The sequence below is a fragment of the Bombina bombina genome, chromosome 11 (assembly GCF_027579735.1).
Source record: "Bombina bombina isolate aBomBom1 chromosome 11, aBomBom1.pri, whole genome shotgun sequence".
Classification (NCBI taxonomy): Eukaryota; Metazoa; Chordata; class Amphibia; order Anura; family Bombinatoridae; genus Bombina; species Bombina bombina.
In genome coordinates, this window is record NC_069509.1 from 168,230,943 (window position 1) to 168,258,034 (window position 27,092).

A 27,092-nucleotide genomic window follows, 5' to 3' on the forward strand; every position below is an offset into this window, starting at 1 on the left:
TATTAACATGGGATACCACAGGCAGGATCTCTACTAAAACTTTTTTTAAGTCGGTGGATGCTAATAGTTATTTGAACTATAAAAGCAACCACCACTTACCTTGGAAGAAAAATATTCCTTACAATCAATTTTGTAGAATTCGCAGGAATTGTACTGATTTAGCCAGTTATGACATACAAGCGAATATTTTGAAAAAAAGGTTTATTGAGAAATATTACCCTTTAGATCTTATTGAGAATAGTTACATGAGAGCCAGGAATAAATGCAGAGATGATTTCTTCATCAAAAACAAGGGGACTACACTAATTGGAGGATCTATCAAGGGGAATGAGAAAGTCAGATTTATAACACAATTTAACAATAATCATAATAAAATCAAAAATATTCTAGGTAAATACTGGCATATTCTATCAGGGGACCCTCTGTTAAGGGAGAGTATAGGAGAATCACCTGTGTGTACTTTTAGACGTGCTCCCACGTTGAAAAATATACTAGCTCCCAGTAAAATTGTAATGAAGAAAAGAGTTTCGACATATAACAAAAATATAAAAACAAGTCAAACAGGCAATAGGCTTTTAGGTAAACCAGGTTTTTTTAAATGCAATAGAGCCAACTGTGGATTATGCCAATATACGAATAGCAAGAGAACTGAATTTGTGTCTTATACTAGTAAAGAAAAATTTCACATTAAATCACACTTTACATGTGACACGGCATTTGTAGTCTATTTGCTAGAGTGCAGTTGTGGGGTTCAGTATGTGGGTAGAACCTCGAGACCCCTCAAGAAAAGATGGGGGGAACACTTAAGGAACATTAGTAAAAACATGGCCAATCATAGTGTCCCTAGACATGCCAACTTATGTCATACTAACACATCTAATACGTTTAATATATTCCCTTTAGAACAAGTGTACCCCAAATGGGGCAGAAACAGATATTTGCATCTAAGACAAAGGGAGACTTTTTGGATCTGGAAGATGCGCACCCTGTCCCCGGCTGGCTTAAATGCAAATATTGACATGGCTGCTTTTAATTGAATTATCCTTATATAGTCCACCTGTATTCAGTCCACATATAGGCCCTCGATATCCCTCATTATAAGCCCTATCTAGGTCCCTCTACCTGATCCGCCACACCAATTAAACTGGTTTAAAATTAGAAATGTAATATAGAAGTTCATATCCCTTGTATCTGTGTGATATTATCCCCTCGTAAGAATTATGAAGACTGCATTCACTTCAATATGTAGATCCTATACTAGAACGATAGTAACTTAGTATAAAATTCTCTCTAATGAGAAAGCCATACATTCACTATCCTCTCCCAGTATATTTGAGTATTCCAATCCCATTTCATCTGTTAAGCTAGTTTTAGTTAGGATTATTGTTCATTCCCCATTAACCTGTATATATCTCTTTTTACCACCTGCGATATAATATGGGGGCTTTTTTCTACCACACATACTCTGTAAAGAGATACATTAAACATGGAGAGTGGAGCTATTATAACACATCCGTCCATTAACCCATTCAAATCAGTTTAAGTATATTTACTGACACATTGCAGCGGTTATGTAGCACACACTATTCAGTTGTGTATACATTTGTGGAATAGCCATACACAGATTTTAATATCTAGAAATTGAGTCCTCTTCAGAGACGCTCCGGTACAGGACTGTGTATATATATATATTAGTTTGTTGGATCTATCTGCATCCTCCCTAGAGGAGTAATTTGTTTTTAATATTTTTCTATTTATTTTCAAGACATTGTATCCTTTGTTAATAGTAATTTTATGGTGATTTTTAGAAATATGTACAAATATATATTTTCATGTGAGGATTTAGATATACCCATGATTGGGGATTTTATATTTTAGAATTTGTGTGATATTTTAACATATGAATCATATATATATATATATATGTTAATTTAGTATTTTAGTAGCCATCAGCTATATATAGGTTCATAACATATTAAAGTTATGCAATGTTAGTAGGTGTGCCCGATCTGGTAGTTATTTGCTTTTTAACAATAGGAAAATTTTATCTACATATCATAATTCTAGAGATTACGAGTCTATTGCGGCTAAGGATTATATTATATATTACTATATTATTGTTTTTAAATTAAATGGTGCGGTTTACTACCAGCACCGCATTGGTAAATAATACACTATACACGTAACCATTAGGGTGTGTATCAGTTCAAGCACCCCATTGGTTAGTTGGTCGCAAGTGTAACTCCCAGCATCTAGACACACCTACATACATGCGCGGTGCGCATTTGAGGACGCCGTACTGATTGTTATAAGTTCGTGGTTTTTATGTGTTGTATTATACACTTATGCACCTGAGGAAACGGTCACGTACAGACCGAGAAACGTTGTGCCATTAAAGTCTTATATATTTTAAGATTGTAGCCACGAACTTTCTTTTCTACCTTTGGTAATATTTGATTTGCCATCTTACAACCAATATCAAATTTGCCTTGCTGTTTTACTCCTCTTTGGAGAATACTGATTTTAACTGCAACATCCTGGATCGAGTGGATTTTTAGCCAGTCCCTTTTGCAACACTGACTGCAGCCAAGACTAAAAGCGGAGCTGAGACCACCAGCGTAGCTACCTTGATTGGCAGTGACGAGCGGTTTCTCATTACCACAGTGGAGTGGGAGTCAGCTGGACGACTCAGAGGGTCCAGGATGCTTTTGTGACACTTCTCAAGTGTCTGTTATCCTGTGAGTATTTGATTTTACTTGCACTGCGTGTCCCATCTCACTGGTAATCGCACTATGTTGGCGCCTTCTTTTATCTCCTTTTATGCATTGTATAATCATTATGCCCCAGCTCAAATGGATTTAGTTGTGTTGCTTTTTATAAACAAATAACATTGATTTTGCAACCTCTAAATATATATTTGTTATTGTCACAAAAATATTGTACTTTCAAAATGGAGTCTATTACTTATTTTTGAAAACTCATACAATAGATCTTGAAAGTAAACAAACACCCCTTCAGCACAAAGTCATGACACGCTAACAGATTATAACCTTGTTTTGAATAACGAGAATATTTAACTATATTGATTGGCCAGTTATATGTAATGTCTCAAAGCACATGAGAACCAATAAAAATGCACGATTGGGAAAACCACTGTGCAAATAACGTATGCAATGCTTGTATTTAATATTTGCATTAGTGTAATTTTAATTACACTAATGCAAATATTAAATACAAGCATTGCATACGTTATTTGCACAGTGGTTTTCCCAATCGTGCATTTTTATTGGTTCTCATGTGCTTTGAGACATTACATATAACTGGCCAATCAATATAGTTAAATATTTACATATCAGGACCAACAAATAGCGAAATGACTATAAAACAGATAAGAATATAGACGTAATTAATCTAGACCATTGTATAATAAGTACATCCAAAACGGCATCAGTGTGTTTTGTCAATGCACAAAAGTAATGTTTGTAAAAAGCCTTTAAATAATGTGAAAATAAAACCTAAGAGGCCAGTTTTGTGGTTTCTGTACGAGCGGTCACAATGAGCTATTCACGTTGGTTAATATTTCCAGTGTTAAAGGGATATGAAAAACAAAAACTTTACTTTGTGATTCAGACAGAACATACAATTTTAAACAACTTTTTAATCTACTTCTATTATCAAATTTGCTTCATTCACACAGTATTCTTTGTTGAAGAGCTACCTAAGTAGGTATCTGGAGAACTACATAGCAGGAAACAGCGCTGCTATCTAGTGCTCTTGCTAATGTATAACATTCTTACAAAACTGCTGCTATCTAGTGCTCTTGCTAATGTATAACATTGTTACAAAACTGCTGCTATCTAGTGCTCTTGCTAATGTATAACATTCTTACAAAACTGCTGCCGTCTAGTGCTCTTGCTAATGTATAACATTCTTACAAAACTGCTGCTATCTAGTGCTCTTGCTAATGTATAACATTGTTACAAAACTGCTGCTATCTAGTGCTCTTGCTAATGTATAACATTGTTACAAAACTGCTGCCGTCTAGTGCTCTTGCTAATGTATAAGATTCTTACAAAACTGCTGCTATCTAGTGATCTTGCTCATGTATAACATTGTTATAAAACTGCTGCCATCTAGTGCTCTTGCTAATGTATAACATTCTTACAAAACTGCTGCTATCTAGTGCTCTTGCTAATGTATAACATTCTTACAAAACTGCTGCTATCTAGTGCTCTTGCTAATGTATAACATTCTTACAAAACTGCTGCTTTCTAGTGCTCTTGCTAATGTATAACATTCTTACAAAACTGCTGCTATCTAGTGCTCTTGCTAATGTATAACATTATTATAAAACCGCTGCCATCTAGTGCTCTTGCTAATGTATAACATTCTTACAAAACTGCTGCTATCTAGTGCTCTTGCTAATGTATAACATTCTTACAAAACTGCTACTATAGTATCTAGTGCTCTTGCTAATGTATAACATTCTTACAAAACTGCTGCTATCTAGTGCTCTTGCTAATGTATAACATTGTTATAAAACTGCTGCCATCTAGTTCTCTTGCTAATGTATAACATTCTTACAAAACTGCTGCTATCTAGTGCTCTTGCTAATGTATAACATTCTTACAAAACTGCTGCTATCTAGTGCTCTTGCTCATGTATAACATTGTTATAAAACTGCTGCCATCTAGTGCTCTTGCTAATGTATAACATTGTTATAAAACTGCTGCCATCTAGTGCTCATGCTAATGTATAACAATCTTACAAAACTGCTGCTATCTAGTGCTCTTGCTAATGTATAACAATCTTACAAAACTGCTGCTATCTAGTGCTCTTGCTAATGTATAGCATTCTTACAAAACTACTTCCATATAGTGCTTCAGATACGTGCACGCTCCTGAGCTTATGCCTCTGCATTTAAACAAAAGATACCAAGAGAACAATAATTATAATAAATAATAAATTAGAAAGTTGTTTAAAATTGCAAAACCTGTAATATGAGCGGGAGTTTCCATTTTGAAAGTATAAAGAGTGTTAGCTAGGATTTTGCAATAATATATATATTTTTTTTAATGCCCGTCTTATAATACAGGTTCTAGCGGTAAAAATGTTGAGATGGCGTTTGCACTTCTCATGGTAATGATTGCACTCCACTTGTAATCTAGGTCTATATATGTTAACCCCTTAAGGACCAGCGGCATACCCTTGTGTTACTAATAGCACGAGACCAAGCTATTCCGGGGACCAGAAGGGAGGAGGGAGGGTATAATAGTGTAGTCCCAATGCTTGCCAGCTCTATTACAATCAAGAAAACCCTTAACGACTGGCGACATAGATAGTACCACGCAGTCATTAAGGGCTTAATATCAGGAATACCCGCTAATGCAACACTAGAAAACACTAGCGTCTATGAATTTCATACACAATCATACCTTAAAGAAGAGGCCTACGAACGATTTATTAACAGTCGGACGCTGTAGCGGATCATGCATTGTATAATCATTATGCACACATGCATTGTATAATCATTATGCCCCAGCTCAAATGGATTTAGTTGTGTTGCTTTTTATAAACAAATAACATTGATTTTGCAACCTCTAAATATATATTTGTTATTGTCACAAAAATATTGTACTTTCAAAATGGAGTCTATTACTTATTTTTGAAAACTCATACAATAGATCTTGAAAGTAAACAAACACCCCTTCAGCACAAAGTCATGACACGCTAACAGATTATAACCTTGTTTTGAATAACGAGAATAGTGTAATTAAAATTACACTAATGCAAATATTAAATACAAGCATTGCATACGTTATTTGCACAGTGGTTTTCCCAATCGTGCATTTTTATTGGTTCTCATGTGCTTTGAGACATTACATATAACTGGCCAATCAATATAGTTAAATATTTATATATCAGGACCAACAAATAGCGAAATGACTATAAAACAGATAAGAATATAGACGTAATTAATCTAGACCATTGTATAATAAGTACATCCAAAACGGCATCAGTGTGTTTTGTCAATGCACAAAAGTAATGTTTGTAAAAAGCCTTTAAATAATGTGAAAATAAAACCTAAGAGGCCAGTTTTGTGGTTTCTGTACGAGCGGTCACAATGAGCTATTCACGTTGGTTAATATTTCCAGTGTTAAAGGGATATGAAAAACAAAAACTTTACTTTGTGATTCAGACAGAACATACAATTTTAAACAACTTTTTAATCTACTTCTATTATCAAATTTGCTTCATTCACACAGTATTCTTTGTTGAAGAGCTACCTAAGTAGGTATCTGGAGAACTACATAGCAGGAAACAGCGCTGCTATCTAGTGCTCTTGCTAATGTATAACATTCTTACAAAACTGCTGCTAACTAGTGCTCTTGCTAATGTATAACATTGTTACAAAACTGCTGCTATCTAGTGCTCTTGCTAATGTATAACATTGTTACAAAACTGCTGCCGTCTAGTGCTCTTGCTAATGTATAACATTCTTACAAAACTGCTGCTATCTAGTGCTCTTGCTAATGTATAACATTGTTACAAAACTGCTGCTATCTAGTGCTCTTGCTAATGTATAACATTGTTACAAAACTGCTGCCGTCTAGTGCTCTTGCTAATGTATAACATTCTTACAAAACTGCTGCTATCTAGTGATCTTGCTCATGTATAACATTGTTATAAAACTGCTGCCATCTAGTGCTCTTGCTAATGTATAACATTCTTACAAAACTGCTGCTATCTAGTGCTCTTGCTAATGTATAACATTCTTACAAAACTGCTGCTATCTAGTGCTCTTGCTAATGTATAACATTCTTACAAAACTGCTGCTATCTAGTGCTCTTGCTAATGTATAACATTCTTACAAAACTGCTGCTTTCTAGTGCTCTTGCTAATGTATAACATTCTTACAAAACTGCTGCTATCTAGTGCTCTTGCTAATGTATAACATTATTATAAAACCGCTGCCATCTAGTGCTCTTGCTAATGTATAACATTCTTACAAAACTGCTGCTATCTAGTGCTCTTGCTAATGTATAACATTCTTACAAAACTGCTACTATAGTATCTAGTGCTCTTGCTAATGTATAACATTCTTACAAAACTGCTGCTATCTAGTGCTCTTGCTAATGTATAACATTGTTATAAAACTGCTGCCATCTAGTTCTCTTGCTAATGTATAACATTCTTACAAAACTGCTGCTATCTAGTGCTCTTGCTAATGTATAACATTCTTACAAAACTGCTGCTATCTAGTGCTCTTGCTCATGTATAACATTGTTATAAAACTGCTGCCATCTAGTGCTCTTGCTAATGTATAACATTGTTATAAAACTGCTGCCATCTAGTGCTCATGCTAATGTATAACAATCTTACAAAACTGCTGCTATCTAGTGCTCTTGCTAATGTATAACAATCTTACAAAACTGCTGCTATCTAGTGCTCTTGCTAATGTATAGCATTCTTACAAAACTACTTCCATATAGTGCTTCAGATACGTGCACGCTCCTGAGCTTATGCCTCTGCATTTAAACAAAAGATACCAAGAGAACAATAATTATAATAAATAATAAATTAGAAAGTTGTTTAAAATTGCAAAACCTGTAATATGAGCGGGAGTTTCCATTTTGAAAGTATAAAGAGTGTTAGCTAGGATTTTGCAATAATATATATATTTTTTTTAATGCCCGTCTTATAATACAGGTTCTAGCGGTAAAAATGTTGAGATGGCGTTTGCACTTCTCATGGTAATGATTGCACTCCACTTGTAATCTAGGTCTATATATGTTAACCCCTTAAGGACCAGCGGCATACCCTTGTGTTACTAATAGCACGAGACCAAGCTATTCCGGGGACCAGAAGGGAGGAGGGAGGGTATAATAGTGTAGTCCCAATGCTTGCCAGCTCTATTACAATCAAGAAAACCCTTAACGACTGGCGACATAGATAGTACCACGCAGTCATTAAGGGCTTAATATCAGGAATACCCGCTAATGCAACACTAGAAAACACTAGCGTCTATGAATTTCATACACAATCATACCTTAAAGAAGAGGCCTACGAACGATTTATTAACAGTCGGACGCTGTAGCGGATCATGCATTGTATAATCATTATGCACACATGCATTGTATAATCATTATGCCCCAGCTCAAATGGATTTAGTTGTGTTGCTTTTTATAAACAAATAACATTGATTTTGCAACCTCTAAATATATATTTGTTATTGTCACAAAAATATTGTACTTTCAAAATGGAGTCTATTACTTATTTTTGAAAACTCATACAATAGATCTTGAAAGTAAACAAACACCCCTTCAGCACAAAGTCATGACACGCTAACAGATTATAACCTTGTTTTGAATAACGAGAATAGTGTAATTAAAATTACACTAATGCAAATATTAAATACAAGCATTGCATACGTTATTTGCACAGTGGTTTTCCCAATCGTGCATTTTTATTGGTTCTCATGTGCTTTGAGACATTACATATAACTGGCCAATCAATATAGTTAAATATTTATATATCAGGACCAACAAATAGCGAAATGACTATAAAACAGATAAGAATATAGACGTAATTAATCTAGACCATTGTATAATAAGTACATCCAAAACGGCATCAGTGTGTTTTGTCAATGCACAAAAGTAATGTTTGTAAAAAGCCTTTAAATAATGTGAAAATAAAACCTAAGAGGCCAGTTTTGTGGTTTCTGTACGAGCGGTCACAATGAGCTATTCACGTTGGTTAATATTTCCAGTGTTAAAGGGATATGAAAAACAAAAACTTTACTTTGTGATTCAGACAGAACATACAATTTTAAACAACTTTTTAATCTACTTCTATTATCAAATTTGCTTCATTCACACAGTATTCTTTGTTGAAGAGCTACCTAAGTAGGTATCTGGAGAACTACATGGCAGGAAACAGCGCTGCTATCTAGTGCTCTTGCTAATGTATAACATTGTTACAAAACTGCTGCTAACTAGTGCTCTTGCTAATGTATAACATTGTTACAAAACTGCTGCTATCTAGTGCTCTTGCTAATGTATAACATTGTTACAAAACTGCTGCCGTCTAGTGCTCTTGCTAATGTATAACATTCTTACAAAACTGCTGCTATCTAGTGCTCTTGCTAATGTATAACATTGTTACAAAACTGCTGCTATCTAGTGCTCTTGCTAATGTATAACATTGTTACAAAACTGCTGCCGTCTAGTGCTCTTGCTAATGTATAACATTCTTACAAAACTGCTGCTATCTAGTGATCTTGCTCATGTATAACATTGTTATAAAACTGCTGCCATCTAGTGCTCTTGCTAATGTATAACATTCTTACAAAACTGCTGCTATCTAGTGCTCTTGCTAATGTATAACATTCTTACAAAACTGCTGCTATCTAGTGCTCTTGCTAATGTATAACATTCTTACAAAACTGCTGCTTTCTAGTGCTCTTGCTAATGTATAACATTCTTACAAAACTGCTGCTATCTAGTGCTCTTGCTAATGTATAACATTATTATAAAACCGCTGCCATCTAGGGCTCTTGCTAATGTATAACATTCTTACAAAACTGCTGCTATCTAGTGCTCTTGCTAATGTATAACATTCTTACAAAACTGCTACTATAGTATCTAGTGCTCTTGCTAATGTATAACATTCTTACAAAACTGCTGCTATCTAGTGCTCTTGCTAATGTATAACATTGTTATAAAACTGCTGCCATCTAGTTCTCTTGCTAATGTATAACATTCTTACAAAACTGCTGCTATCTAGTGCTCTTGCTAATGTATAACATTCTTGCAAAACTGCTGCTATCTAGTGCTCTTGCTCATGTATAACATTGTTATAAAACTGCTGCCATCTAGTGCTCTTGCTAATGTATAACAATCTTACAAAACTGCTGCTATCTAGTGCTCTTGCTCATGTATAACATTGTTATAAAACTGCTGCCATCTAGTGCTCATGCTAATGTATAACAATCTTACAAAACTGCTGCTATCTAGTGCTCTTGCTAATGTATAACAATCTTACAAAACTGCTGCTATCTAGTGCTCTTGCTAATGTATAGCATTCTTACAAAACTACTTCCATATAGTGCTTCAGATACGTGCACGCTCCTGAGCTTATGCCTCTGCGTTTAAACAAAAGATACCAAGAGAACAATAATTATAATAAATAATAAATTGGAAAGTTGTTTAAAATTGCAAAACCTGTAATATGAGCGGGAGTTTCCATTTTGAAAGTATAAAGAGTGTTAGTTAGGATTTTGCAATAATATATATATTTTTTTTAATGCCCGTCTTATAATACAGGTTCTAGCGGTAAAAATGTTGAGATGGCGTTTGCACTTCTCATGGTAATGATTGCACTCCACTTGTAATCTAGGTCTATATATGTTAACCCCTTAAGGACCAGCGGCATACCCTTGTGTTACTAATAGCACGAGACCAAGCTATTCCGGGGACCAGAAGGGAGGAGGGAGGGTATAATAGTGTAGTCCCAATGCTTGCCAGCTCTATTACAATCAAGAAAACCCTTAACGACTGGCGACATAGATAGTACCACGCAGTCATTAAGGGCTTAATATCAGGAATACCCGCTAATGCAACACTAGAAAACACTAGCGTCTATGAATTTCATACACAATCATACCTTAAAGAAGAGGCCTACGAACGATTTATTAACAGTCGGACGCTGTAGCGGATCATGTCCGCCCGACATCGCTGAATCCTGACAGCATACACTGTCTGCATTTAACATTGCACAAGCAATTCTGGTGAGCTGTTCGTGCAATGCTGCCCCCTGCAGATTCGCGGTCAATCGGCTGCTAGCAGGGGGTGTCAATCAACCCGATCATATGAGATCAGGCTGTTTGCTGTACGCCACCTCAGAGGAGGCGTACGAGTTAAGAAGCAGCAGTCTTAAGACAGCTGCTTCTTATCTCCTGTTTCTGGCGGAAACAGGGGCATTCAGCCCTTAATAAATCGGCCCCCATGAATCTAGCCCAATTACTTTCTTTTACAAGGCAGTCTAACTTACAAAAAAAGACTGTGATTTCTTTTATCAGACATAAATGTGTTATGTGATACAAAACAATCTAGCAAATTATTCAAGCCTAGCATGAAGCTATGTAATTATTACTGTTACCTGGTACTAAGGTGCTTTTTTGTTCATTTACCAGTTCTACTTTGGATCACACCTCCTAATTACCTTGCATTTATAAAATTCCCTAAATACAGTGTAATCATTAGGTAAATTGTTGCTTATTATGACTATTAGCTTTACAGTATTTTTTAGGATTTCTATAAGCCTTTAAACAATCGAAAGTAATTGGAGCCTACGTCGATAAGAGCACACAGTGTCCTAGAATAAAGGTTCAAATCCTTAACGTGCCTCTGAGTTAGTGCCTCAGCACAATGTTACTAAATAATCAGATCTCTATGTATTGAATGCCAATATTTTTTATCATATACTTAAAACAGCAGCTTTGAAACGTATTTATTTATTTTCTGTCATAACAAAAGTGAAGTCAAAGTTTTTTGGAAAATTTAAAGGGACCGTAAAGTCAAAATTAAACTTTCATGATTCAGAGAGATTAGACAATTGTAAACTACTTTCCAGTTTACTTCATCTATCTAATTTGCTTTGTACGCACATACAGACAATTTGAGCCCTTGCCAGTCAAAAACCTTAAAGGGACAGTCAAGTCCAAAATAAACTTTCATGATTCAGATAGGGCATGCCATTTTAAACAAGTTTCCAATTGACTTTTATCACCAATTTTGCTTTGTTCTCTTGGTATACTTAGTTGAAAGCTAAATCTAGGTAGGCTCATATGCTAATTTCTTAGACCTTGAAGACCGCCTCTAATCGGAATACATCTTGACAGTTTTTCACAACTAGAGGGCATTAGTTCATGTGAGGAAGTCTTGATAAAGGCGCATATCCAGCGCTGAAACGCGTAGATTTTGACAGTCCAGTGTGACCGAATTTGGCTCCAGCAAGAAAATCTGATAGAACCGCTATCGCACCACTCCCCCCAACGACCCGGCTATCCGATTGGAACTCCGAGGACCACGTGACTACTCTGTGTAGACGTCAGGGTAGGAAGGACTGACCGGGAAATTTGAAGGTGAGACGCTCACAACTACCACAGCTACACGGCAACACGCCGAACTGAGACACATCCCGGGTCAATTACAACCTTCCCATAACCCACGACACTAGAAGAGGAGGTAAGGGATATCGGTAGTCCGGTAGGGGTGAGCATCATAAGAACTCCGTATACTCTATTTTAATAACGGGACATTACAAGCTACATAAGCTACCCAAACAGGAAATAGCTCTTTGGAGCTCTTTGGATCCCTTACAAATAGTTGTGGCCACAACTTTTAACTTTTACACTTCATGCTGAACTATAATCATCATATCCTTTCAAGGACATAGTATGAACAATAGTGTCTATTATCATATCAGCTAAATCTCAATATTTTTGTCTATGCTGACAAATTATTTTTACCGACACCATTTTCACTGACACAGTGCATTATTTGATATACTCCATTAGTAAAGCTTACTGATTTGTTCATTTTATTTGTTTTTATTTGTTTTTATTTGTTTGTATCTATAAACAGAATATTAATATAATTGAATATTGTTTTTGTTTTTTAATTTGGAAGTATCTGTTTTTTTCTGGAAGTATTTATATATACACACATATCTGTATAACAGAGACATCACCCGTATATAGTTTAAATCTTTACTCTATATTAGCACCTGTCCTTTTTCTAAACACCACATATTGTTGTTTGTTTCCACCATATGTATTTTGCACCTTAAAGCATCGCTATCTTGTAACATATTGTATCACAATTTGTAACGAACCACATTGTACACATACGTGTATCTTATCCTATTGAGGATCCACTTATTAATATATAATCCCCCCACTATATAATTACCAGATATCACGGCTAATCACCTCCCATAACTAGGTTGCCAAATAACAACGAGCCTTTGATAATATATATATATATTAGTTATTAGGCAATAGACTTAGTCCCACTCACTGCTCTGTTTTTGAGCGCACCCCTCCCCCATTTTGCATTAGTTCATGTGTGGCATATATATAACATTGTGCTCACGCACGTTACATTGTAATCAGCACTGATTGGTTAAAATGCAAGTCTGACAAAATAACTGAAATAAGGGGGCAGTTTGCAGAGGTTTAGATACAAGGTAATCACAGAGGTAAAATGTGCATTATAACTGTATTGGTTATGCAAAACTGGGGAATGGGTAATAAAGGGGTTATCTATCTTTTTGAACAACAAAAATTCTGGTGTTGACTGTCCCTTTAACATATACAATACCCCTTTTAGACTTTTATTTCAATAATAAACTTATATTTTATATTAAACACATTTATATATGAGTGCATTACTTTATTTTAATATGTTTTACATTAGTTTTGTGAAACTTTGTTAGTGCTGTTAAAAATCACTTATATTATGCTTGAGCACAACACATAACTTTCAACTTGTAATATGAGTGATATTTATGCAGTAGCGATGCAGTGGCAATATCCATTAAAAATATGGGGCCCACTAAAGCAATGTCGGCTGCGCTAAACATTCTCTGGTAATTCTTGTTCACCTTGGACTTGCAATGTCAATTTGCATGCTAATCCTTGCGCAGTTTAGCGATACTGATAGCGCTCCCTGCACTATCGATAGTGCTACACTTGTAACCTGGACACTTCTTATATTTTGGGTTTAATATTTCTGCGTAACCTTTCTCTTGCTTCATTACCTCTTATTGAGCTCCCTGTTTTCATCCACTTCAAACTGGACAAGGCGATTTTTCAGTATCTGTGTTCTGGAACAAAGATCATCATTTAGCCGCAACGCATCCAGACAAAACATGGCCAGTGGGACTGTAATGTGCATGGAAGCTATGTCTTTCTTAACCTGTGTCAGGCTATCAATTTTCTGCAAAATAAAAACCAACAGATTCTAAATACTTATTGTATTATCACTCCATTTCTTAACAGACATCCGTGTTGCCCACCGCTGGATTTCTCTAATTTAACAGTTGGAATGTACTGATAGTATAAAACATAAAATATCAAAACTAGCTTACATTAAAAATTATATATAAAAGAAATGGTTAATGGGTACTGACAAAAATGTAATGAGACTTGGGGAGTAGAGATAAGATAGAGGAAAACCAAACAGATAATTATACAAATGTGATTCTGTAATAACGAAAGGAGAGAGCGCACAAAAGAACTCTGGGTAGTAGCTCTGAGAGAGGGATTGCGGCTACGGTTTTATATGTATTGCTTTGTAATAAACATACTGCACTTAGAGTCCTTTTTGTGCGCTCTCTCCTTTCGTTATTACAGATTCGTTTTCCACCTGATTTGGCTGTCAGGCCAGCGAGAGCAGCTCCAAGATAGTGCTACAGCTTGAAAATAACAAAGCTATTGATATTACAATTTTTCTAGGAACTCTGGATGCGTGAGATTTCAAAAGGAAGTGTTATTTTATATCATTGTGTTATCTCTATATACACTTATTTTGGAATCTGAGTATACCAATACGTTTCATTCAGCCTTGTAATATTTTAGGAGTGCGCTAGTTAGTGAGAAGTCATTCATTTAGACAATTTTATGTTGGCTTTAAGTCTCACTATTTTACAATTCATTATTTTTTATATACTGTACTAATAATTATACAAATGCTACTCAAGAACCAACACAAAAAAATTATTTATGCTTATCAGATACATTCCTTACTTTCATGGTGGTAAGAGTCCATGATCCATTTCTCCTGGGAATTACTCTTCCATGCCACTAGGAGGAGGCAAAGATTTCCAAACCTCAAGAGCTCTATAAAAAAAAAAAACCACCTCACTGGTAAACTAGTCTGATGTATTGCCAAGCAAAAAAAAAGCTAGGACAAATAATAAGAGCAAAATATAAGGAGCAGGGAAAAAGGATGTGTGCAAAAATAAACCAAACAAAAACCGATGACAAAAAAAATAGGATGGGTTCTCATGGACTCTCACCACCATGAATTAAAGAAATTTATCAGGTAAGAATAAATTATGTTTGCTTTCATACAGGTGGTGAGAGTCCACAATCCATTACTCCTGGGTACAAATACCCAAGCAGTGGAGTCCACGAGTAATGACAAATAAGGGCGGGATAAAAAGAAAATCTTTTTTTCACCGAGAAACAAAATCTACAACCCAAATAATAAACAGTGTATATATATTTATTTATTTATTCCCCTCCTGCAATTAAAATGACCAACACACAAAATCAACCTAAGAGCAAAAATTAAACTGAGACAACTTTTCCTACCAAAGGCTTCCTCGGAAGAAGCAAAAATATAAAAATGGTAGAATTTAGTAAAAGTATGCAAAGAAGACAAAGTAGCTGTCTTACAAATTTGGTCAACAGAAGCATTCTTAAAAGCCCAAGAAGTGGCACCTGATCTGGTAGAATGGGCACTAATCCGTTTAGGTGGAGGCTGTGTCACCTCCAAGTAAGCTTATGAATCAAAATATTTTTTTAAAGGGGAATAACTTAACAGGAGGAGGCAAAGGACAGGTCCCTGCGACACCTGTGGAACGCTTGTGACTAATTCCCATGAGGTGAAAAAATGTGTCACTACCTATACTCCCAATACAACCCCTCCATCAAACACTGCACTCTGAGGGGAAATGGGCATCAGCTCAGTCTGAGAACCTCTCTAGCTGAAGAATAACATGCACATCTTTAGTCTTTACCTTCCTCCAGCGGAGGCAAAGACAAGACTAGTTTACCAGTGAGTTGGGAGGGGCTTTATAGAGCTCTTGTGGTTTGGGAATCTTTGTCTCCTCATAGTTGCAGGGAAGAGTAATTCCAAGAAGTGATGGATCATGGACCCTCACCACCTGCATGCAAGAAAAAGTGATTAAGTGTTACGATACAATTTAAAAAAAATAGTTAATTAGTAATTAAAGGGACAGTGTACTGTAAAATTGTTTTCCCTTAATGTATTTTCAATGATTTGTTATATCAGCTACAGAGAATAAAATGAGAATAAAAAGGGGTTTATTCTATGTGAAGAACATTGGAATGTAAACTATTCATATTTTCATGTTGGTTTAGTGCACCTGAGAATATGTGATCAGGCTTGCACGAGAGTAGGGTGTTTTTCCACTTTTTCTGCTTCATTGACTTTTATGGGGTAATAGGTGGAGTACGCAATATAGTAAGTTCGGCTTTTAACGCACATCTGGTTAGCACGTGAGCAAAAACAGTTTACTTTCAGCTTGTAATAAGAGTGCAACCCAGCGCACTCAAAACTTACTTCTAGCACAGTAAACGCTCCACTTGTAATCTGTCCGTGTGTGTGTGTATATATATATATAATTATATATATATATATATATAAATATATATATATATATTTACTTCAAAGTGTATTACTTTAATAACAAGCAATTAAAGACTATGATTTATGTGGGTTTACAAGAAAGTCTATTAAAATATCTCCTAGAAATAAATTAGGGACAGAAAAGTCAAAATTAAATGCTCAGAATTCAGATAGAGTATGCAATTTTAACCCCTTAACGACCAAGGACGTACAGGGTACGTCCTACAAAAACTAATAGTTAATGACCAAGGATGTACCCTGGACGTCCTCAAGGTTTTCAAGCGCTCGAAGCGATCGTGATTGCTACCAGCCACTTTCAGGGTATTGCAGTGATGCCTTGATATTGAGGCATCCTGAAATACCCTTTTTTAAGCATCTGATGCAGAGAGAGACACTCTGTGGCCCTCTCTGCATCGGCCAGCGATGGTGCTGATCGTTGGTGGCGTGGGAGGGATAGCAGGGAGGTGGGTGGGAGGCCCATTGCCCAAAATTTTGTTTTTTTAATTTAGCCCAATTTTATGGAAACTGGGTACTGGCAGACAGCTGCCAGTACCTAAGATGGTGCCTAACAGTTAGAGGGGGAGGGTTAAAGAGCTATTTAGGGGGGTCAAAGAGGTTGGGAGGTAAGGGGGGATACTACCCTGCAGAAAATATATGTAAAAATATATTTTTTTAAATCCCCCCCAAAAAACCTTTTATTTTTATTCTGCCAGACTTTCTGCCAGTACTTAAGATGGGGGTGATCTTTGGGGGTGGGGGAGGGGCGGGAGCTGTTTGAGGGGGGTTAGGGAGGAATCAGGTGGTGGGATGTGTCAGGTGGGAGGCTGATCTCTAAACTAAAGCTAAATATAACCCTACAAGCTACCTAATTAACCCCTTCACTGCTGGGCATAATAGAAGTGTGGTGTGCAGAAGCATTTAGCGGCCTTCTAATTACCAAAAAGCAACGCCAAAGTCATATATGTCTGCTATTTCCGAACAAAGAGGATCCCAGAGAAGCATTTACAACCATTTGTGTCATAATTGCACAAGCTGTTTGTAAATAATTTCTGTGAGAAACCTAGTTTGTGAAAAAGTGAACAATTTTTTTTATTTGATCGCATTTGGCAGTGAAATGGTGGCATGAAATATACCAAAATGGGCCTAGATCAATACTTTGGGTTGTCTTCTAAAAACATAATTTATGCTTACCTGATAAATTTATTTCTCTTGTGGTGTATCCAGTCCACGGATCATCCATTACTTGTGGGATATTCTCCTTCCCAACAGGAAGTTGCAAGAGGATCACCTACAGCAGAGCTGCTATATAGCTCCTCCTCTAACTGCCATATCCAGTCATTCGACCGAAACTAGCCGAGAAAGGAGAAACCATAGGGTGCAGTGGTGACTGTAGTTTAAAATTTAGACCTGCCTTAAAAGGACAGGGCGGGCTGTGGACTGGATACACCACAAGAGAAATAAATTTATCAGGTAAGCATAAATTATGTTTTCTCTTGTTAGGTGTATCCAGTCCACGGATCATCCATTACTTGTGGGATACCAATACCAAAGCTAAAGTACACGGATGAAGGGAGGGACAAGGCAGGTACTTAAACGGAAGGGACCACTGCCTGTAGAACCTTTCTCCCAAAAATAGCCTCCGAAGAAGCAAAAGTATCAAATTTGTAAAATTTTGAAAAGGTATGAAGCGAAGACCAAGTCGCCGCTTTGCAAATCTGTTCAACAGAAGCCTCATTTATAAAGGCCCAGGTGGAAGCCACAGCTCTAGTAGAATGAGCTGTAATCCTTTCAGGGGGCTGCTGTCCAGCAGTCTCATAGGCTAAGCGTATTACGCTCCGAAGCCAAAAAGAAAGAGAGGTTGCCGAAGCCTTTTGACCTCTCCTCTGTCCAGAGTAAACAACAAACAGGGAAGATGTTTGATGAAAATCTTTAGTCGCTTGTAAGTAAAACTTTAAAGCACGGACTACGTCCAAATTATGTAAAAGACGTTCCTTCTTTGAAGAAGGATTAGGACATAATGATGGAACAACAATCTCTTGATTTATATTCTTGTTGGAAACTACCTTAGGTAAAAACCCAGGTTTTGTACGCAGAACTACTTTATCTGTATGGAAAATCAGATAAGGAGAATCACATTGTAAAGCTGATAACTCAGAGACTCTACGAGCCGAGGAAATAGCCATCAAAAACAGAACTTTCCAAGATAAAAGTTTGATATCAATGGAATGAAGGGGTTCAAACGGAACTCCTTGAAGAACCTTAAGAACCAAGTTTAAGCTCCATGGAGGAGCAACAGGTTTAAACACAGGCTTAATTCTAACCAAAGCCTGACAAAATGCCTGGACGTCTGGAACCTCTGCCAGACGCTTGTGCAAAAGGATAGACAGAGCAGAAATCTGTCCCTTTAAAGAACTAGCTGATAATCCTTTATCCAAACCCTCTTGGAGAAAGGACAATATCCTAGGAATCCTAACCTTACTCCATGAGTAATTTTTGGATTCACACCAATGAAGATATTTGCGCCATATCTTATGGTAGATTTTCCTGGTTACAGGCTTTCGTGCCTGTATTAAGGTATTAATGACTGACTCGGAGAAGCCACGCCTTGATAAAATCAAGCGTTCAATCTCCAGACAGTCAGTCTCAGAGAAATTAGATTTGGATGATTGAAAGGACCTTGTAGTAGAAGGTCTTGTCTCAGAGGCAGAGGCCAAGGTGGAAAGGATGACATGTCCACCAGGTCTGCATACCAGGTCCTGCGTGGCCACGCAGGCGCGATCAAGATCACTGATGCTCTCTCCTGTTTGATTTTGGCAATCAGTCGAGGGAGCAGAGGAAACGGTGGAAACACATAAGCCAGGTTGAAGAACCACGGTGCTGCTAGAGCATCTATCAGCGTCGCTTCTGGGTCCCTGGACCTGGATCCGTAACAAGGAAGCTTGGCGTTCTGGCGAGACGCCATGAGATCCAATTCTGGTGTGCCCCAATGATGAACCAATTGAGCAAACACCTCTGGATGGAGTTCCCACTCCCCCGGATGAAAAGTCTGACGACTTAGAAAATCCGCCTCCCAGTTCTCTACACCTGGGATATGGATCGCTGATAGAGGGCAAGAGTGAGTCTCTGCCCAGCGAATTATCTTGGAGACTTCTAACATCGCTAGGGAGCTCCTGGTCCCCCCTTGATGGTTGATGTAAGCCACAGTTGTGATGTTGTCCGACTGAAATCTGATGAACCTCAGGGTTGCTAACTGAGGCCAAGCTAGAAGAGCATTGAATATTGCTCTTAACTCCAGAATATTTATTGGGAGGAGTTTCTCCTCCTGAGTCCATGATCCCTGAGCCTTCAGGGAATTCCAGACTGCACCCCAACCTAGAAGGCTGGCATCTGTTGCTACAATTGTCCAATCTGGCCTGCGAAAGGTCATACCTTTGGACAGATGGACTCGAGATAGCCACCAGAGAAGAGAATCTCTGGTCTCTTGATCCAGATTTAGCAGAGGGGACAAATCTGTGTAATCCCCATTCCACTGATTGAGCATGCATAATTGCAGCAGTCTGAGATGTAGGCGCGCAAATGGCACTATGTCCATCGCCGCTACCATTAAGCCGATCACTTCCATGCACTGAGCCACCGAAGGGCGCGGAATGTAGTGAAGAACACGGCAGGAATTTAGAAGCTTTGATAACCTGGACTCTGTCAGGTAAATTTTCATTTCTACAGAATCTATCAGAGTTCCTAGGAAGGAAACCCTTGTGAGGGGTGATAGAGAACTCTTTCCCTCATTCACTTTCCACCCATGCGACCTCAGAAATGCCAACACTATGTCCGTATGAGATTTGGCAATTTGGAAGTTTGATGCCTGTATCAGGATGTCGTCTAGATAAGGGGCCACTGCTATGCCCCGTGGTCTTAGGACCGCCAGAAGAGACCCCAGAACCTTTGTAAAAATTCTTGGGGCTGTAGCTAACCCGAAGGGAAGAGCCACAAACTGGTAATGCCTGTCTAGAAAGGCAAACCTTAGGAACCGATGATGATCTTTGTGAATCGGTATGTGAAGGTAAGCATCCTTCAAATCCACTGTGGTCATGTACTGACCCTCCTGGATCATAGGTCGGATTGTCCGAATAGTTTCCATTTTGAACGATGGAACTCTGAGGAATTTGTTTAAGATCTTTAGATCCAAAATTGGTCTGAAGGTTCCCTCTTTTTTGGGAACCACAAACAGATTTGAATAAAATCCCTGTCCTTGTTCCATCTGTGGAACTGGATGGATCACTCCCATTATTAGGAGGTCTTGCACACAGCGTAAGAATGCCTCTTTCTTTATCTGGTTTACAAATAATCTCGAAAGGTGAAATCTCCCTTGTGGGGGGGAAGCTTTGAAGTCCAGAAGATATCCCTGAGATATGATCTCCAACGCCCAGGGATCCTGAACATCTCTTGCCCAAGCCTGGGCGAAGAGAGAAAGTCTGCCCCCTACTAGATCCGTTGCCGGATAGGGGGCCGTTCCTTCATGCTGTCTTAGAGGCAGCAGCAGGCTTTCTGGCCTGCTTGCCTTTGTTCCAGGCCTGGTTAAGTTTCCAGGCCGGCTTGGATTGCGCAAAAGTTCCCTCTTGTTTTGTAGCAGAGGAAGTTGATGCTGCACCTGCCTTGAAGTTTCGAAAGGCACGAAAATTAGACTGTTTGGCCCTTGATTTGGCCCTGTCCTGAGGAAGGGTATGACCCTTACCTCCAGTAATGTCAGCAATAATTTCCTTCAAACCAGGCCCGAATAGGGTCTACCCCTTGAAGGGAATGTTAAGTAATTTAGACTTTGAAGTCACGTCAGCTGACCAAGATTTAAGCCATAGCGCCCTACGCGCCTGGATGGCGAATCCAGAATTCTTAGCCGTTAGTTTAGTCAAATGAACAATGGCATCAGAAACAAAAGAATTAGCTAGCTTAAGTGTTCTAAGCTTGTCAAGTATTTCAGTCAATGGAGTAGCTGTCTGAAAGGCCTCTTCCAGAGACTCAAACCAGAACGCCACAGCAGCAGTGAAAGGAGCAATGCATGCAAGGGGCTGCAGGATAAAACCTTGTTGAATAAACATTTTCTTAAGGTAACCTTCTAATTTTTTATCCATTGGATCTGAAAAAGCACAACTGTCCTCGACAGGGATAGTGGTACGCTTTGCTAAAGTAGAAACTGCTCCCTCCACCTTAGGGACCGTCTGCCATAAGTCCCGTGTGGTGGCGTCTATTGGAAACATTTTTCTAAAAATAGGAGGGGGGGAAAACGGCACACCGGGTCTGTCCCACTCCTTAGTAATAATTTCTGTAAACCTTTTAGGTATTGGAAAAACGTCAGTACACACCGGCACCGCGTAGTATTTATCCAGTCTACACAATTTCTCTGGCACTGCAATTGTGTCACAGTCATTCAGAGCAGCTAAAACCTCTCCAAGCAACACCCGGAGGTTCTCAAGCTTAAATTTAAAAGTAGACATATCTGAATCAGGTTTCCCTGAGTCAGAGACGTCACCCACAGACTGAAGCTCTTCCTCAGCTTCTGCATATTGTGACGCAGTATCAGACATGGGCCTTAAAACATCTGCGCGCTCTGTATTACGTCTAACCCCAGAGCTATCGCGCTTTCCTCTGAATTCAGGCAGTCTGGCTAATACCGCTGACAGGGTATTATCCATGATTGCCGCCATGTCCTGCAAAGTAATCGCTATGGGCGTCTTTGATGTACTTGGCACCATTTTAGCGTGAGTCCCTTGAGCGGGAGTCAAAGGGTCCGACACGTGGGGAGAGTTAGTCAGCATAACTTCCCCCTCGTCAGAATCTTCTGGTGATAATTCTTTTAAAGATAACAGCTGATCTTTATTGTTTAAAGTGAAATCAATACATTTAGTACACATTCTCCTATGGGGTTCCACCATGGCTTTTAAACATAATGAACAAGGAGTTTCCTCTATGTCAGACATGTTTATACAGACTAGCAATGAGACTAGCAAGCTTGGAAAACACTTTAAATCAAGTTAACAAGCAATATAAAAAAACGTTACTGTGCCTTTAAGAGAAACAAATTTTGCCAAAATTTGAAATAACAGTGAAAAAAGGCAGTTAAACTAACGAAATTTTTACAGTGTATGTAACAAGTTAGCAGAGCATTGCACCCACTTGCAAATGGATGATTAACCCCTTAATACAAAAAACAGATTAACAAAACGAAAAATATGTTTTTTAAACAGTCATAACAACTGCCACAGCTCCTACTTTTGAAGCCTTTTGAGCCCTTCAGAGATGTCCTATAGCATGCAGGGGACTGCTGAGGGAAGCTGAATGTCACAGTTTGTAATTTTAACTGCACCAACTGTAACTTTTATACTATAACAGTGGAAAGCCTCAGGAAACTGTTTCTAGGCAAAAAATAAAGCCAGCCATGTGGAAAAAACTAGGCCCCAATAAGTTTTATCACCAAAGCATATATAAAAACGATTAAACATGCCAGCAAACATTTTATATTGCACATTAATCAGAGTATATACCTCTGATAGCAAGCCTGATACTAGTCGCTATTAAATCAATGTATTTAGGCTTTAACTTACATTAATCCGGTATCAGCAGCATTTTCTAGCAAATTCCATCCCTAGAAAAACTTAACTGTACATACCTTATTGCAGGATACCCTGCACGCCATTCTCCCTCTGAAGTTACCTCACTCCTCAGACATATGTGAGAATAGCAGTGGATCTTAGTTACTTCTGCTAAGATCATAGAAAAACGCAGGCAGATTCTTCTTCTAATGCTGCCTGAGATAAAATAGTACACTCTGGTACCATTTAAAAACAATAAACTTTTGATTGAAGAAAAAACTAACTATATTTGACCACTTTCCTCTTACTACCTCCAGCTATGTTGAGAGCTTGCAAGAGAATGACTGGATATGGCAGTTAGGGGAGGAGCTATATAGCAGCTCTGCTGTGGGTGATCCTCTTGCAACTTCCTGTTGGGAAAGAGAATATCCCACAAGTAATGGATGATCCGTGGACTGGATACACCTAACAAGAGAAATAAATATATACATGTCAAGGGATATTCAGGGATTCCTGACAGATATCAGTGTCCCAATGTAACTAGCGCTATTTTTGAAAAAAATTGGTTTGGAAATAGCAAACTGCTACTTGTACTTATTGCCCTATAACTTGCAAAAAAAAGCAAAGAACATGTAAACATTGGGTATTTCTAAACTCAGGACAAAATGTAGAAACTGTTTAGCCTGGGTGTTTTATGGTGGTTGTAGATGTGTAAGATTTTGGGGGTCAAAGTAAGAAAAAGTGGGGTTTTTTTCAATTTTTTCATCATATTTTATAATTTTTTATAGTAAATTATAAGATATCTTATCTTTAGAAAGTCCATTTAATGACGAGAAAAACTGTATATAATATGTGTGGGTACGGTAAATGAGTAAGATGAAAATGACAGCTAAACACAAACACTGCAGAAATGTAAAAATAGCCCTGGTCCCTAACGGTAAGAAAAATTTAAAAATGGTCCATCACTAAGGGGTTAAATAACTTTCCGCTTTACTTCTATTAGCAAATCTGCTTTTTTTCTCTTAGTATTCTTTGTTAAAGGGTAATTCTAGGTAGGCTGATAGGAGCTTGCATATGCTTTTAGCATTCTTTGGCAGCAGTGTCTGCAACTATGTAGTGATGAAGTGGTGGCGAACTTCCTAGCTCATGGATGGCACGTATCAATATTCTAAAAGCTTGGGTCCCAAATACATTTATGGATATAAAAAACACAAATAATATATTTCCTAACAATGTCCACATTTTTAGTTCCAATTTTTTATGAGGCTACATTAAACTAAGGCAAAAGGACGCTAGTTGACCATATCTGATGTGTAACATTGCTATATATATTGGCTTCATTTTAGAAGCTTTGGAGCTCCTTCTGATGCAGCGAGCGAGCCAGCAGCCGATAGTTAAGAAGCGAAGGTCATCAGAATGCTGCTTCCTAACCTGCTACGCCATCTATAAAGTGGTGTTAGTCAATCTCCCCCAGATTTCTCCCGACCAGGGTGATTGACAGTTTCTGCTAGCACCCGATTGGCCACGCATGAGCAAGAGACGGCATTTCACAAGCAGAGGCTTGTACAATGATAAATGCGGGCAGCATATTAAATGGACCTCATTGTTGCAAACGTGTTTTCTAGACACGTGCACGCGCCTGAGCTCAACTAGGATTACATATTAACTAAGGAGACTAGCAAAACTAAGCAAACTTGATAAAAGAAGTAAATTGGAAAGATGTTTAAAATTTCACATTCTATCTAATCCATTTAAGTTTAATTTTGACTTTACTATCTATTTAAGTCTAACAGTTCTTGCAACATTCATAGGAGCAGTAGTATAACTTTACCTTCTGAATCTGAGATCTCATTACCTTAGTAAACGCTTGAAGTGAATGCTCTTCCTTAAGGAACATAGTAACATCTTGCTGAGCCTTATTGTTAAGAAGGTCACTGTACCGTCTATAAACATTTAGATACCTAATATAGAAACACAAAGCATCATATGTGATATATAAGTCATTAACGATTTTGTAAGTAACTAGTTCATGCCTCATTGTTTTTCTTATCGATGAAAGCTGAATTCTCACCTTTGTTTCTTACAGATTCTCTAACAATGGGTGCACAGTCCGGTGTCCAATAACCTCAGAAACAAGGAGTATGCATTCATGTAATTTTATTATAAATGTATTGTTTATTGGAGGAAAGGAGATTTAATCTCCTGCAACGGAAAACATTTTTTTTTCACTATTTGAGCAATAAAATTGGGGAACTCATTACCTAAGGAGGTAGTAAATGTCAATACCTTAGATACATTTAAAAATGGTTTGGATACATTTCTGGCTAGAAATAGAATTCAGGGATATGATTGTTTTTGTTAAATGGGTCACCTTTTGATGGGATTAATTTAAGCTCAACTGGAGCTTTTTTGTAAGTATATAAGATTTGTATAGGTTGAACTAGATGGACTTTGGCCTTTTTTAACCTCATCTACTATGCTACTATGTTACTATGTAATACAGCCAGAACACCAAAGAGTACTTAATGGAAAGTACTCAACAAGATTAAATTGAATATAAATAATTCATTGTTAGATGAACAACAGAGCCTGATGGTGTGGTGCACCTTCAGACACAAAACTGTATTAAAAGGTTTAAAACTTGTCAACTTGTTTCTGTGGATACATACTGCCTATGTGCTCTTGACAAATACCACACCGTCTAGCTCTGATGTTCATCTAACAATAAAGAATCTAAATTCACTACAACCCTGTGAGTACTTTCCGTTAACTACTCTTCGGTGTTGCTTCTGTGTTACACAATTGTATGCTCCTTGTTTCCGAGCTTATTGAAAAATGGACTGTGAAGCCATTCGTGAAATCTGTGAGAAACAAAGGCGAATCTTCAGCTTTCAAACCTGAGAGAGCCAGTGCCGCCACTACCAGAGATTTACACATATAAACAGTGGAAGAGCAGCCAGGGCAGGCAGCGTCTCCCTAACGGAAGGTATATAGATATACAGGGGCATATTTAACAATGGTCTGTCTATTTCCTGTTCATTCCTTTGCTTTACAGACTATTTTTTTGTTCAGTTTTATTGAGAAAGTTTACAAGAAACATACAATGATGCACAAAGCTCTGAATCATTTTACCATTCAAAATGACCATAAACATAACCGTTAATAACCTGCTAACATTCAAACAGATTAAAATACCATATTTACAAACAGTACATAAAAAAGAACATAAATAAGTTTATAAAATACATCTAGAAGTAACTAAGTTCTACAGGAGGTAAACCTAAAGTATCTATACACCTGATCCAAATGTGCTAACCAATTAACAAAATATCAGACAACTTTTTTCCCACCACATCCATCCATCCTTTCTCAGATCCTCTATTATATCCTGTTCACTGCTGTCTCTTTCTCCTCTCTTCTCTCTCCTGTCTCTCTCTCTCTCTCCTCTTTCCTCTCTCTCCTGTCTCTCTCTCTCTCTCCTCTTTCCTTTCTCTCTCCTCTCTTCTTTCTCTCTCCTGTCTCTCTCTCTCCTCTTTCCTCTTTCTCTCTCCTCTATTCTTTCTCTCTCCTCTATCTCTCTCTCCTCTTTCATCTCTCTCTCGTTCTCCTCTCTTCTTTCTCTCTCCTCTCTCTCTCTCCTCTTTCTCCTCTCTCCCCTTTCCTCTCTCTCTCTCCTCTTTCCTCTCTCTCTCTCTCCTCTCATCTTTCACTCTCCTCTCTCATCTCTCTCCCTCCCCTTTCCTCTCTATCTCTCTCTCTCTCCTTTCTCTCTCTCTTTCTCTATTTATCATCTCTTCTTTCTCTCTCCTCTCTCTCTTTCTCCCCTCTTCTTTCTATCTTTATCTCTCTCTCTCCTATCTCTCTTTCTCCTCTATCTCTCTTTCTTTATCTTTCTCCCTCTTTCACTCTCTTTCTCCTCCTTTCTTTCTCTCTCTCTCTCTCTCTCTCTCTCTCTCTCACTCACTTTCTCCACATTCTCTCTCTCTCCTTCCCCATCTCTCTCTTTTTATTTCTCACCACATCCATCCATCATTTCTCAGATTACTTTTCTAATAATGTTCTTGCA

General features: G+C 37.8%; 1 protein-coding gene across 1 annotated transcript in view; it reads right to left on the reverse strand.

Moving 5' to 3' along the window:
* DNAH3 (dynein axonemal heavy chain 3) overlaps window positions 1–27,092 on the reverse strand; it is a 611,780-nt gene that overhangs the window by 452,021 nt on the left and 132,667 nt on the right. The window contains exons 12-13 of the mRNA XM_053694256.1: window positions 24,882–24,987; window positions 13,825–14,003 (exon numbers count right to left, since the gene is read on the reverse strand). Coding sequence (XP_053550231.1) covers window positions 13,825–14,003; window positions 24,882–24,987 — 285 coding nt within the window. The remainder of the gene's footprint in view (window positions 1–13,824; window positions 14,004–24,881; window positions 24,988–27,092) is intronic.